The 16,117-nt window shown below is 33.6% G+C and overlaps 1 protein-coding gene across 2 annotated transcripts; it reads right to left on the reverse strand.

Annotated features, from left to right (window-relative positions):
- Positions 1-14,869: 14,869 nt before the first annotated feature.
- LOC103990829 (uncharacterized) lies at positions 14,870-15,725 on the reverse strand. 2 transcript variants are annotated; one of them, XM_009410101.3, is made up of 3 exons: positions 15,475-15,725; positions 15,316-15,368; positions 14,870-15,160 (listed from the first exon to the last, which is right to left on the reverse strand). In XM_009410101.3, exons 1-3 carry the CDS (start codon positions 15,710-15,712, stop codon positions 15,038-15,040), a joined length of 414 nt encoding a protein of 137 aa, XP_009408376.2. In that variant the 5' UTR covers positions 15,713-15,725; the 3' UTR covers positions 14,870-15,037. The 2 variants fall into 2 exon arrangements, with proteins under 2 accessions (XP_009408376.2, XP_009408375.2); XM_009410100.3 differs by having other exon boundaries at positions 15,316-15,371; positions 15,475-15,701.
- Positions 15,726-16,117: the final 392 nt, after the last annotated feature.

The raw sequence follows: 16,117 nt of genomic DNA on the forward strand, positions 1-16,117 counted from the left end.
ATTGTCACTTGTAAATAGGTTAGGTAAAAAATAAAATTATTATATAAAAATTTAATATCAAAATTAAAATCAAGCATAGTAGATCTAAGATAAAACATACATATCTACATACATACGTGTCTTCTCTTCTTATTTTCGGAACCATTATTCATGGAACATGAATCTACTTATAAACCAACTATATATGATTCTTAAAAAGTTCTCGAAGTATTATATGATCTCTATGATCATTAGAAAGTTATCAAAGCATTATATGATCCTTAGAAAGTTCTGCAAGTATATCATGAAATCAACTTCTATCGTTAGATAATATAATTTATATCATATTATTATAATAAATTATTCCTTTAGCTAATGTATATATAAATCAAAAAGTGAACTTCCGAGATAATTTATAAAATTAGTATCTAAATATATTATTATTCCAAACTGATCTGGTTTCTGAGCATATAGATAATTTATAATTTTATTTTTGGATAACTCTAATATCTACATAATATTCTAAATACAAAACTAATACAAATATAGATTTGAGCATATAGATCTAAGATATATACAAATTACATTCATGATTAAGTCCGATCAAAATGTTTAAGTAAAGCGAGTCAAATTGATCAATTTTATATTTGAGAAGGTAAGTAAAAAATATTTGATTTTTGAAAGATAAAATTATAATTATATTGGGACATATATTGAAAATATCTAATTTTTAAGGGTAAAAATATCAAAACGATATCGATTGTAATTAATACAAATTAGAATGGTAAAATAGTTTTTTAATATGTAAAAAAATCCTTTTCCTCTTTTTTTTTTCTTAGTCACTACAATGTCATCTGCTACTTGTGGGATTGTTTGTGTCATGTCGTCCGTCGTTCGCATGCCGAACCCAACTCTTTCGATCGATATATCCTATCACCGCAACCCTCAAATGATAATCAATAGGGTATGTCAGATTTCATGCATCATGATTTACATGCTTCTACAAATCTACTGAAGAAAGAAGCTAAACTCTCATCTCTTCCTTTTTTGAGAGCCACTGTAATTCGTGAAATAAAGATCTATCAAGAGATAAATAAGAAATTTCTATAATCATGATCCATAGAACATTCTACTATATAGGTAAGAACAAAGGATCTAGAAAAAATAATTATGAGTGTCCCTTCCATCATGATCATTTCATAAGAAATCCTATCATAATTTCCTTTTTGTTGATCGATGATCATAATTAGAATCCAATAAAATTTATAATATACTTTACTTAATTAAATATGATCACAATTACTTAATTAATTAGAATCCAATATTCTTATTCTAAATCTACCTTTATTTGAACATTTAAATTGATAACCCATTATATGCATGATGTTCACTTTAATACATCAAGTGAAGTGGTTCCTCCACATAATGCTAGAGGATGCTATGAATTCCAAAAAAATATTGAAGTATAAGGATGACCCCAAGGAGTTCTTTGAATCTATAAAAACATTGGGAATCAAAAAGTGAAGTTAGTGGCAAAGCATGCTACTATTTGTGGAGCAAATCTAAAGTGAGAATATTTACTTATTTGTATGCTGATTTGTGATTGAACATCATGCACTCAAGCATATTTTACAACAAAGGATATTGCTACTTATGATGATTTGAAAACTTTTCATGAATCAAGGAAAAATGAGTTCCAACTCCTATGCACCACCCACTATTCTTTTCCTATGTAAGAATAGAAATTCTTTAAAGAAATAGAAACAACCTCATTTCATTGTCACATCACACTAACCGATCTCTATTCATCTATCATAAAGATTGGATTGTTTAAGGGAAAATCTCATCAACACTCCAAGATCAAATTTTGGTGTATATTCACATGTGTGCAGTGGATCATGAAGACATCGTGAAGAGCTATTTATGGGAAAGTGGAAGTTCCAATAAGATTAGATTAATTCATTAGTCCTCCCTCCACTTTCCTCATGCTTGGATGCCATGCTTCCTCAAGAATATGGAAGAGTCCTAAAAGATGGCTACACTGCTAAGGCTTAAAGTGTCCCTCGAGCCAAGTGAAAAGCCATCTTGCAAGGATTTAAACTTGTTATCTATGGTGGTCTCAAAGGTTTCTAGATTCGATCTAGAAGAATTTAAAATTCGATCTTGGAAGGAATACATTGTGTTCTATCTATTAGAGCTCTAAAAGATTTTGTTCTCCTTGGAATATCAAGAGCATTCTGAGTGATTGTCTTTTGTTTAGCAACTCAGTAAGGATGGTCAAACAAGGGAGGACAATGGACAAGCTCCAGCTTAACTATATCAATTCTCACATTTCTTGGGATAAGTTGGTGATGTTTGTGCAGCACAAGATGGAGCTACTTGGCATACTGTATATAACACTATGGAAGTGTGACAAGATACAATCCTTCCAACTTTTAGTAATAATTATTTACTATGAGCAGGATAGAATATTTATCAAATTAATGACTGATCAGAAATACTGATTAAAGATGTGATTTTATGTCCTAAAGTTTAATTGTGATTTTTTTCTTTGGATAAAATGTTTCTACATCATTTAATTGCTATACTTAAGTAGTAAGTACACTGAAAATTTATGAGATTTTAGATCATCAATTATTATAAATTGATATTATTTTCTAACTAATGTAGAACAGGAAGAGAAAGAGGGTGAGAAATGAAAAACAAGGAGGAGAAATGATGAAAATTATGATCTAATGAAATATATAATTTTTTAATAAACATATTGATACAAAATTATTGAACATGGAGAGCTAAGTGATCCATCAATTCCCTTTTTCCATGGAATCAATTCTTTTCCCTATGAATTATGCATACTTTTTCTGCATGGCCTATTGTTTCTTGAGCAGAATTCAACCTACAAAAACATGCAGCTGTTGTTAGTTGAGTCCATCCCAATTGCTCATCTTTCCCTAAGATATAATTATTCATGACTCTTATGATAGCACAATTTATTCTCTCTCTCTCTCTCTCCAATTAACATTTCTGAGATAGTTTCAATGTCTCTCCACTTAAGATTGATTAAGAGAGACAATCCAAAACTGTTGGCATAAATTTGTGGTATTCACAATGACCAACCAAATTTGCTGTCATTTTTTTTTTGGCTTCATATTTCTTCATCAGAAAGATACATAGAAGCTTAAGCTCCATGCACTTGAATCATCAACATGATCATCATGATTCTGTATGCAGAAACAAACACAACCATATAATCAAGTTTTATGTCAACAATATGTTCCAGAAAACAAGCATATGGTACATTAGCACCGCATCTCAATCCTTTCGGGCAATCAACTCATCTCACTAAAAAGAAGAGCAAATCATCAAGCACTAAGTTTCAGCATTTCTTGGTCAAGCCACCCATCTGCAAACCCAAACGCAAACAAAATGACGTGAATAAGATCCATACTGTATTAGGAGTAGACTGGAGCGCCATCATCTCCGGGGAGTGGAGTGCTCGTCGGAGGAGCATCCACAGACCGCAGCCACGGTCTCGACCTCTCTCCTGTGGAAGCTGCGGTGGCAGTCACAGGCGGCGCACCGGAGGGCGTCGCTCGTCCCCTCCTCTCCCGACGCCATGAACTCCCGACAGCCGTCGACGGCGTAGCCTCCGACGCTGGCGGCGTGGTTCTTCCTGCACTCCTTGTACCGCACCACTCTCTCCGTCCTCACCACGGGGCCGTTGGAAGCGGCCTTGTGAGGCTCGTGTTGAAGGCCCATGCTGCCTCTGCTCGCCTGCAAGGGTTTGCGTGTGCCGGAAGAGAAGGGATTTGGCAGGAAGGGATCGAAAAGAGTGCTGTCTCCTCACGTCGTAGTGGACTTGTATTGAAGTGGTCAGGCAGTGGAGTAGGTCGGCTTGGTGGTTGCTTTGTCAAAGTAATATCATGTAAATTATCTTTAATCTCTCTCTCTCTCTCTCTCTCTCTCTCTCTCTCTCTCCATGGATTCTCTTGGTGGTGTAATCTAGAGATGGATACGTTTATATCATGTTTATTGGATTGAGACTCTCACTGTCCAATGCACTTTTTATTTTTTGGTGTCAAAAGCCATCCTATGCAAATTACAAGAAAGTCAAATTTATGGCATATATTAACATTGATTACAGAGGTAACAATGCTAATAACCAATACTTAGGTAGTCATGGAATGATTAACTAACTAAAAGCATATAATTATGGAGCTTTGGTATAACAATTTATTATCCTCCAAAAGTATATTATGATAACAAGGAAAGTTTCCAACATTAATGTTTACTGTTTAATTTTGCATGGTATTTTGGGCATGACTCCAATAAAATGTGCAATTTGAGATATAATTGCTAATCATTCAAGAGTGGAAGGCAATTACTCATCCTATTTTTGTCTAGCACATATGTCTAAGACAGATAAATAGTTTGCTTAATTTGAAGATATAAAAAGTAAATCTTGAGGGCACAAATTCATACTATTTTCTTGTAGCACAAAATTTGAATGTTTTTAAGTTACAAATGACCTGGAAATTGCTCCACTATACATTTTTCTAAATGCTTATTTCATACTTTAATTTTATAATCTTCATAAAACACACATATATATAGACTCTAATATTCTTATTTTTTATTTCATATAATCTTGTTGAGTGCTAAGCATTACAATTTTTATCATTTTGAATCAAATAAATCACATCAAACCTATCATTTATCTAACTAGCTAATATCTTAAAAAATATATCAGATGAGATTTCGAATCCTCAACATTTAGCGAGTTTAATACATCATCATATCGATGTTTAAAGTGTTTGTCTAGATATAATAATATTATTTTGATGCAAGTCGTATATTTTATTTCTTCAAGAACAAAAAAAATAATTCTTGAAAACTTCCAGCCATAACTAAATATATAATAGTTTCCATTAAAATACATCCGCTAGAAAATTGATAATTTTATATATATATATATATATATATATTCACTTTATATCTTGCATAATAGCTCTGGTTAAGTATGTATTTCTTGTTACATTACACAGTTTTATTTGTCTGAAATCTATAGAGGCCTATTAGAATAGTTTCATAATGGGATAAATAACTATCAAGTCTCCTCTTATTAGATTCTTGGTTTATATTAGGTGTTTTGAAGCTAGTGGTTACAAAGTATGTATATTAGCCATTAATTAGTAACTTTCTAACTTTTTGTGCAACCAATTAGATGTTAAAGTTCCTTATATATAATCAACATCAGATCACAATCCTTGAATCTACCTCCACTTCAATGGAGTAAGGATACAACTTAAAATGGTTGTCTAGAAATGCAACTTTTAAAGTTGGATATTGATGTAAAAGTAGACTTAAGCCAATTGGGTGATTAGATCAATTAGCAAAGTAGAAGGAAATGAATGTCATGAAGAGTTCAGTTGGTGTACTCAACTGATCCTTTTTCTGTGTAAGCAATGAGGTGGAATTAACATGTAATGGAAAAAAAAGAAACATTTTGAGAATGGAGAACTTCTCATTAGAAGAAAAGGAAAAGCTTATCTATATCTATACTATCATATTTTAGAAGAAAATAATATAGTTTTTTTTTTCTCGAAAGTGAGACAACACAATCGTACGAAGATACATGATTTTACTGGAAAGAATATTAAAAAAAATTTAATGTATAAATCATTAGATTTCTTCAGTTTACCTATCGGATTTATATCAATCCCTAGCTAGATTGATATATATCGATGAGTATCAATATTTCAAATAATAAAAAAAAGAAAGAAAAAAGGAAAAAGAAAGGCTAAACCAGAGAAGAGACGAAGATGAGGAAGATAAAGAATGAGAGAACATAATAAAAAAAGAGGAGGATAATTATGGGTGACAACTAGAGATGAAAGGGCTAGTAAGAGGGCTAACGAACATGAATCATAAATTATATTTATTAATTTTTATATATAATAACTCGGATTAAATTGTTTGAAATAGGGATAACTCATATATTAATAAGTACGTTTCTTTCGTACTGGTTTGAACAAAGCTAAATATATAATTAGATTTAGATCTAAGTTTGAATAGTCTATCGATTTGACGTACTTAAACTAGGGTTATTCTATCCTTTGTCATTCATAAAGTGAGATCAAAATATGCTTAAACCAGTGTTAGGAATTCGGGTTCGAGCGTAAATGAAATCCATGGATACTCAACCTGATATTATATCTAATCTATACTTACCTGACCCTTCAAGATCAAGCTTCTCATGATCTTGCACAATATATGAACATCAAATCTTCAATTTGGTATTAAGGTCTTTATATGTTAGTGTTGGTCCATAGCAAATGTGATGAAAAACTATACGCTTCGAAGTTTGTGTTCTCTTTTGCGTTGTTTAGTTTAGTTTTGTTGGGTACTGATTGATTGATTGAGGGTTTAATTTAGAGCTAAAGAGGATTAATTTGATTGTTGTAGGTTAACCCCAACAAACATAATTGAGTTAAGGAGGATTATGATAATCCAATTAAGCTGGTTTAACCAGATGAAAAATTATTAAGAAGGGTGGACTCATACAACTTCTTCATTAGCTAATCTATCTAACTCAATTAGTTGTGACTTATGAATGATCTAAAAGATACTTGTTAATAAAATTAGAGAAATGACTTGTCAAGTTTAAATCATGAAGATTAGTCTATTCATGATTGATACTAATTTCCTAGAATAAATCAGGCAGATGTTTATGTGATTCAGAATCTTAGGAAATAGAAGTGGACAAGACATGAGCTTCTCTTGCATCTTTCAATATCATAAGGACTTTGGGGTGAGTAGTCTACTTCCAAGTAGTAAGCTTGTGTATGTGAGTCATTTTTTTGTTGATTTATGCAAGTGTCTCTAAAACATTAAAATCCACAAGTTCTGGATTAATTAGTCTAATTAATTCTGATAAGAACTCTCAATATATTTTTGCCAATACATGATTTCTATAAAATTATTATGCATGAATTGCTCTGAAATTACTGTACAGCATAAAAACTTTCCACTGTTCTTCCCCAAATTCTACTTTGCCCTCTTATCCACTAAACAATTGAGACAGGACAACAAGATATGGTTGGTGAGCATTCAAACAATGCTATAAAGTGGTGGGTTGGGCAGTAGTAGTACATAGATAGAGGCTTTATCACCTACTGATTAGGTATATCTAGCAAACGAATGGTGGACTTTATGTTGATGGCAGTCAAAAAAGCAAGACAAAGACTCCCCATGGAAGTGGGCACTTGTAGTTGCATTACTTGTTTCTTGAGAGCAAAAGTACCCGATTTGTTTAACATAGATTTCATGGATTTGCATTCCCCACCAAAGAAAGGAGACTAATCTAGCTTAAGCCATAAGAATGTCTTCTCATATTATGCATTACAGATCACCCTGTTGCTTAACATGGTGGTGTCATTCCTTAAGCATATTGGCATTAGCATATCTTTTTCTCTCTTTTCTCATAGCATTACTTATCATGTTCTATTTTATTGCTTCATGGATATAAGGGGAACATGACATTGACATGAGCTGATACTTTGTGGGGCAAATTATTCTTCCACTAGTATATAATGTATACTATCCTGTGTACTTCAGGGCATGAGGACAAAGTTGAAAGCATCATTGTGTAATGAACTCTCTACATTTATTTTTGTTGTGTGGCATGCAAATGGGGCATCTTCTGCTTTCACTATTTCCACCATAAGGATGATAGCACAGCTAAAAGTGGATCAAAGTTGAGTGTGCAAAGCATTGGTAGTTAATGGAAGTTGGAAAAGATTGAAGAATGAGGTGGACTTGATTCCACATCTCCCAATTTGATTGCTGGACAACCTTTTGTGGCTGTGTAAGGTGGGTTGGGGACATTAATGGTATTTAAGCTGGCACAAGAATAAATAGATAGAACTCTGAATAGTAATGGTTTGAGAATCTCTCAAACAAAAATACTTGTACAAAGATCTTATGATTTGAGAATCTTAATAGTTAAAACTCAAGAACAAATAGTTCTGATTGTCTTGTTCTCGATTGTTCTACAAGACCTTGTTTGTTTGATTCACAAAATTTAGTCCACATCTCTGTTATCAAGTTTTCATTGATCAGACTGTACCATAAATGACAATAGGCATTGTTAAGCCAATGATTGATTCTGCAGGAAGCCATGAAGATGGATTTGATGTACTTGATTGCCAATCTCATATGAACATTTGCAATTGGGTATCCACAAGGATTTGATGTACTTGATTGCCAATCTCAATAATAAAAGGTTATTTCAGTCAGTATACTCCAACATAAGGGCTACTCTACACCAAAATAAACCCATTAGTGGAACATATGGAGGGAGAAGGAACTCAGAGATATGCGAATTAATCTCCATAAACTCCAAATATGAACTGAGCAAATGGAATCCAAGTTAGAAAAATAGAAAAACATCCCAGCTCAAAGCAAGCAAATCCATGAGCAAGTTATTATAGGACTAACATTAAAATGTTCAGCAAATCTCATAATAGTTTTGCCTGCAAAATGTTTCATGTAGTGGCCCAAACTTTGAGATAGTCCCTTGATGACCAATCACATTGTAAGCAATGCATTGAACAGTTTTAGGATTAATAAATGTTTAGTAATCATTGTACAGAAATCTAATTTGGAGCCAAGCAGTGATACACTAAAGGATATACAACAAACTGAGTCAGTCATGGATATCCTGCACTAAGATGAAATGAATGCACTCAAGGGTATTATATCATAGAAATTGCATGTATGTGTTTTGGTTATACATGAAATTTCTTTATTCTTTTTTCCTCAAGTAACAGTAAAGTATTTGCCTTCTGCAATAATTTGACAGTCAAAAGCAGAGAAGCAGCAGAGGCCTTCCTATAGCAACTTTCTGAAGAACAAGTGAATTTTCATAGAGTGCTAAATGTAGTCAATGTTAGCCATGACACTGTTCAGTTCAGTATTATAGAAAAAGTTATAATTCTACTGTTCTTAAGCACTTGACAATTACAAGTTATTGGAAACAAAAAATGGAGAGAGATCTATGATGATCATAGGCTACTCATCTAAATTTTATTGGAATTTCCTCAGCTCAGATACCATGAAGGATAAAGAAATGTGAAAGTCATGGTCTATATGAATTCAGCATTGCATGATTAGCTCCATATCATAAATCTTCAACAAAAAATACTCAACTAAAGTAAAATTATTGTATCAAAACATTCCAAAAGAAGTATCTGTTCAGGCTATATCAGCTTAAAAATAAAGCAGAATGAAATAATCTATAATCTTTGTTTTGATGTTACCTTACCCAGGATCCTTCCCTAAAAGGGTGTTACCACTTCAAAGTTCCAAATTTTGTAGCAGCAAACTTGTGATGCCAATCCTTAATCTAGAAAGCAACTATCATAATTCCTTTCTCTAAATGCACAAGTTGAAGCACCAACTACAGCACAGGACTCGTCAGAAGACCGATGGAATGTGAATGTTAACCAACAACAAATTAGGAATCTGATAATTCCCACTGAATTTAAAGAACTCCATGCATCAGCATTATCTTCTGAATCAGTACAAAACTACAATTACTTAACAAAATTTACTTTGAATGTGAAAAGGAGATCACAAGTACATTTTGAGTGGACCAGGACATGAAAAAGTAACAAAAATGACTGTTGGAAGGCTCGAAATGGATCAAAATTAACATAACAAGGTATTACAGGATGTTGCAGGAGTATATCTCACCTACAGAAATCACATAGAGAAATTATTTGATATTCATGCCTCTTCTTTAACGAAAACAGAAAAGAAATTCCATCACCTTGTATATGATGATTTTTTATTCCCTGAAGCAGTTTCTTCAAAAAAAAATAACTACATGGGTTTCCAGAAACAGATAGAAGTAAATCATTGCCAGAAACTATCAAACAAAGACCATATCCATTGCAAGGAACGAAAAGATGGGAATAGGAAGAGCCCTAAGAATGAGGGGTAAGTAACAATTAAAAATCCCCATCATGGTTGGTATTGTCATTCTCATTTGTGTTGGTGAATCTGACTTCAATTAAAGTAGCATGAAGTGTATGGTCAACATCAGAGCCAGAATGGAACTTCCCCTTCTATGCAAACTTCAATTTAAGATACTTGATCAATCCAATTGTTTAATTTTTCAATGGAAGGATGACTCATTCAATGACATTCATAACAGAAAATGCATGAAAAAAGTGCAGATGGATAAATTTGTTGTGTCTGACTTCTGTGCTGAATAAGTAAAATTTGCCGTCTACTTGAAAGTTAAGTTTACATATATTCATGATAAATGGTGCATCCTTGTCTCTGCTGCCTTAATCAGACTCAAATGTGAGGTTATTGCTCACAGGTACTGAATATTTGGCTGTCAATTGAAATTTCAAACAGCACAATAAATGTTAAGATGGATGAGACTGTCACAAAGCGTGCTGGTGGTGTGGATTTTACAAACTCATAATAGCGACCTTTTGCACTGAAAGAGAACCAACTAAGGAATCATCGTATTGACAACTCCTACCTGATAAGGGTCCCTGATCATGCAACCACAATATTCCAAAATGCTAATTCCAAATACCTATCTTCTGTTCTGGATCTTGACTTTCCATGTAACTGATACTAACATTGTATTGAAGACTACTTGGTGATCTCACAAGACTCATATATAACGAGCCTAATTTTTTTGGACTTCCAATGATCCTCCAATATAAATAGGATAGATGTCAATCATGAATCAACCAATAAACCTTTAACTTCATGTGCCAAAAGCCATTACTCAAATAACAAATCTGAGGCATCCTCAAACATAGAAGTTAAGTTGGAGAGTGAAAATTGTCTGAGTAATTTCATAGTTCCCTTTCCCCAGTGTCTTTTGTTCAGTGCTAGCAACACTCGAATCTGGCTTCTCTTAGTGAGGTTAATGATGTTAAGATGACTTGCTCGGACCTACTAAAAGAGGGTTGATTAATATAAACATCACCTCTCAGAAATGTAACAATCACAAATAAGGAATTGATCAAATTCCTTGAGCTTCCTGACCATGAAGAAATGCAACAAAGATAACATATCATGGCCTCATTCTCATTCTATCTAAAAATTCGTCCAACAGTTTCAGCCCCCACATATTCAGACCATATGTTTAACCCTTATTAGCCATAGAAAGTGATTGATATCTTGATGAATATAATATCCCTATTCTTGTCGATTCTTGCAATACTTCATTCTCAATGAGAAATGCATAACCTGCAGCCATGTTGGTGAAACTAATGCAGCTGAAGAATTCTCCAAATACTTATCCTCGGTGAATCATAGCTGATGGTCCAACTTCAGCTTTCTAATCTTCTAGGAATAAGGAACTTATCTCATGGTCTTTTAAATTAAGAGTCTTTCCATTCAGCTATTCTAAAACTTATTCCCTAAATCCTAAATCTACTCAAGTGATTTGTGTTACTACTAAAGATATTCCTCAACTTCTACTTATGAGCATATTAAACATTCATCAACTTCTACTTATGAGCATCTTAAAAACTTAAAATGGCCATATATTAAAGATAAAAACAAATATCAGATAAGTGACTACCTTAAATAGATTAGTCCCAAGGAGATTTTTTTGGACAAACCAGTTTTGCTTCTAAAATCATTTAAGCAGAATTCGTAGTGACTAGTATAGCACATTATTGATACCCTTGCAACTACAAGGTTTGAGGTCCCCTCATGTAGATCGTAGTGATCGTTTTTATGGTGCAGGCCACAATGGAGTAATATATAGTGGTCATTCACCAGTATCTTTGTTGTTGAACCAGAGATGATCATATCTAATCCTAACCAAGTAGACTTCATCTACATCCTCCACCCAATAAAATCATTCTTTCAGTGAGGTTCCACAAGCAAACATCATTACATTCAATTTCATGTTCGAATCACATGTTATGGTTTATGATTGAACTTTAATCTCATCATCTGTCATCAACAAAACCAACCAGGCGGCAATACTTAAATATCTTGAAACACTAGCTATGAGGCACAGTCAGTGATTCTCATATCCCATTTGCGATAAATGACTAAAGAAGAAAACCACAAAGAGAGAATCAACCACACATTTAAGTTCGTGTAATAAGATACTGCCTTGTCACTTAAAAGAGGCTTTTCTTGTCAAGAAGTCAGCACGCACAGCAGTCCAATCGATAGCCATTCATGCCATAAGAGAAAAATATTATCAAGGTTTTCTACCTCAACTCGTTGGTGGTAGATGTGTGTATGTCCACGAAAAAGCGTCCACTAAAATCACCAATCCCTCTTATCATTTGATTGGGTCGACGAAAAAGAACAAAAGCAAACAGTGAGTGCAGGCGTACCACATCTAAATGTAAACCAAAAGACAAAAAGGAGGGACATTTAACAAACAGTAATCAACATCATATAGCAAAAGCTGAAAAATGATGAGTGAAAGAAAAATAAGACGAGAGCAATAGATTAAAAACATGGTGAACGATGGTAGATCTTATACCTTCGGAAGAGAGGGTGATGAAGACGGTTGATGCTTTCCGTGTGCGCCGCTTGCAGAGGCTACACAGGACTAGTACCGATACAAGAGAGGCGGAAGTACCAAAACACGTCGCTTTTGGATCCACCGCCAAAAGAGAACGGTTCGACGTTACAGCTGATGACGAGGAGTTTCTCTCGATCAGACAAAAAACACAGAAGAAGGAAAAAGATTCGTTGGATAGAAGTTTGCAATGACGACGAGAGCGACGACGACGAATCATCGGGGAGTACGGGCCCATCCACCGCCCGGAGAGCGCCATGGCTGGCCTTTTGCAGACGGTCGCAGCCAAATGGACAACGACGGCTGACGACGAGGCCAATGAATCATGCCAAAAGATTCGCTTGGATGAGGCGATGACGACGGCTGATGGCGAACTCGAAGCGTTCCGCCGTGGACGAGTCAGCGGCTCAGATTTATCTCTTTTTTTGGGTGAATTTTCGGAAGAAAAAAACACTTTTTTTTTTGTTTTTATCTTTTTTTAATATAATTTTTAGTTATATTATTTTTGAATATATTTAAAAATATTATAAGCTTATTTAAAATACTATAACTCATATGAAAATATTCTTATAATTCATACTAAATATATATATTTGAAGCTTCATTTTTTTATATGAGTGACAATGTTCTTAAATAGACTTATAATAGTATTTTGATTGACCAAAAATACTATTCTTGATGTATTTAATTGTTTTTTTTTTTTTGCTAAACCAATAAGAATAATTATTTGAAGTTTTAATTTTTATATAAGTTGGTTTATATTGAGTTTTGAGTCAATTTTTTTTAGATTTTTAATAGATTTATAGTGTTTTGATGGAGACGATAAAAATACTATAAGTTTATATAAAAATAATATAACTGATAATATTTTTGAATAGGATGTTTGAGTAAGAAGATTGGGATATTTCATAAACAAGATTTTTTTTTGAAAATTTTTTTATATTATTTTCTTTTATCTTAGATGAATATTTTTTAATTTATTTCTAAATTTTCTCATATATTTCATTAAGACGTGATTCGAATCTAAGACTTTACGATAATACCGTCAAAGTTTTTATTATTCCACCTTAGTAACTAGAAATATTAGAAAAAAATGCTTAAGAGATTAGAGAGGGATTGAGACAATCTCATTGTTTGCTATTAAGTGAATCAAATCCATCCAAATCTAATGGATCAATCCCTATGAGATTTGTTTTAGAAGGTAGAATTCCAATAGGACAATGTTGATTTGATTGAGATTCTTCTGACTTGAAGCTAATTGATACATATAGGTCTATCAACTACTCTACCCCTAGCAAAATCCACATGCAAACCTAACATGCCTTCTCCCTAATTGAAGGAAAGATAGGATAATATTCATCCCTTAATGTTGGGATTCCTTAGAAACTTCACACTTAATTCCTCTAAAATATGCTTATAAGATTCATCCAATCATGCAAGCCAATAAACCTGAATTAATTAGTTTTCTTCTCTTTATATTTTTCATTGATTATTTTAATAAATAAAATAGTGTTTATTGTGTTGCATTCTATTCTTCCTTTAGTCTCTATTTTTTTTGAATTTTATAATATAATTCAGCACATTGATTCCTTTATAATTAGAGTAGTTTTGAATATATTTATTATTTTATATATCAAATACTAGAAAAGAAACTCTTATTGTAATCATCATGCATCTTTTAAATTCTCATTTTTATCTCCATAATGATACCATGAGGTCCCACCTCTAATTTTTCATATTTTGTAGATATTTATTTACCTCATTTGTTATAATATAATAATAAACTTATAATCTCAATAATTATCTATAGATCTAAGTAATGCATAGGTTATTAATTAAACAATTTATAAAAAAAATATTTTGATTTTACATCTTTTGTACATATAACTCTACATTTATTTTTCTAAATTTAGCAATTAAATCAATGTCATTTTCCTAACCTTAAATTTCATATTTTGCATAATCAAAAGTGCTGAATAATTTGACCAAATTCCATCACTTTCAATATATGTGAACATAGTACATTTATTTTATGCATCCAACACATTCATTATGGTCAAAGCATTCATCAGTCCAAAGAGCACCATCAAAATTCTGAGCATTGTAATCATAATATGTGCAAATCAATGACAAACAACAATGAAAAGGCAAAAAAAAGTTAGTCAATTGACTCACATAACTAAAAGATAAATTAGAGGAATGGCTAAAGTTTCCATCAACATCTAGGCATAGGAAATGTAAATTATCCATATAACATCTTGGTCTTTGAGCAAATAAGCACACCCCAACACCACATAATTGAAGATATAGGAGATAAATTTATGATCAACCTTCATTTATACTCTTGATGATTCAGACAGTGATACTACCAATCCATTATACTACATATACAACCCAAAGAGCTACTTTTGCTAGACTCATTGATTCCATGCCCTCACTGCACACTCATCACTGCTAGAACATTAGCTATTGACTTCAAACTCTGCCAGGACTTTTTGGATCATGTCGATTGTTGGCACCTGATCCTGGGTAGTCGTTGCTTGCAATCTCCATCTTTGAGATTTCTTCTTCCATCATTCGCATGTCTCTGCTTGTCACCTGCATCAACAGAACTCGTTTAGATCATCTCGTTCAGCCATTGCTGCTGAATGAATGATGATGGTCACTGAACAGAGAAGATAGTTGTTTTAGCCCGAGGAGGAAGAAAGAAATAGTGGCAATCCACAGTGTGTGAGGAGAGAGAGAGAGAGAACCTGGTCTGTGTCTTCAAGAACTGGCGTATCCTTGGTCCCAAAACTTAGGCTCCCTACTGCAGCAATCCAAGGAAAGGTAAGAACACTTCGATTGCCAAACCGTATGACTCCAACAAGAACATATTAGAGATGTCACTGAAAGGATTAGAAGAACTTAACTGTGTGCAGGAACAGCACCCAAAGGATGAACAAGGCATGACAACAGGAGCAGAAGTGCCAACAGCTGAAGCAGAGGCAGACCCCTCTTTCGGCCTATCATTTTGATCATCTGGAATGAACCTCTCACAGACGAAAGAGCTGCCGGTTCTCCCAAATTTAATGGTGGCAATGCCATGGGGAGGGTATTACAGGTCCAAAGGACAGGGCATGCCCAGCACCCCTTAAAGTCAACATCCATGTTATTTTTATTTGGAGGTGTGTGCTGCTGTCCCCTTGGCTTTCCTGACACTACTGAATGCCTTTGTCCTCTCCATTTTGTGGACGCTGGTGACATTGATTGCTCCTCCCATTTACTCCTCATGACCTAACATTTTATGGCATGATAAATAGTAAAGTCAACAGTCTCTCTTGCACAAATACGTATCACATCTTGTAGTAGGAGCACCACAGGCAGAGTTACTATTGATTAAGTAACAAGTGGGATTGGCCTGCAATATAATTGCACTTGAGCTGCATTTGAGTGAGCAACTACTGTCCCTTTTGGTAGTGGGTGTCTCTCACCTGTGAGATATGATATTTAGATTTCAAGCAAGCTCTATAAAACACAAAATCCTATCAATCTTGCAGTGCAAATGGATCCCCT

Source organism: Musa acuminata, chromosome BXJ2-7 (assembly GCF_036884655.1).
Source record: "Musa acuminata AAA Group cultivar baxijiao chromosome BXJ2-7, Cavendish_Baxijiao_AAA, whole genome shotgun sequence".
Taxonomy (NCBI): Eukaryota; Viridiplantae; Streptophyta; class Magnoliopsida; order Zingiberales; family Musaceae; genus Musa; species Musa acuminata.

What these genes read in the sequence shown, in the direction of transcription:
- LOC103990829 (XM_009410101.3), bottom strand. Translation starts at nt 15,712, where the DNA reads ATGGATGTTGACTTTAAGGGGTGCTGGGCATGCCCTGTCCTTTGGACC. An exon ending in GGGTGCTGTTCCTGCACACA is followed by an intron (nt 15,369 to 15,474) that starts GTTAAGTTCTTC and finishes TTGCTGCAGTAG; the next exon opens with GGAGCCTAAGTTTTGGGACC. An exon ending in TTCTTGAAGACACAGACCAG is followed by an intron (nt 15,161 to 15,315) that starts GTTCTCTCTCTC and finishes CTGTTGATGCAG; the next exon opens with GTGACAAGCAGAGACATGCG.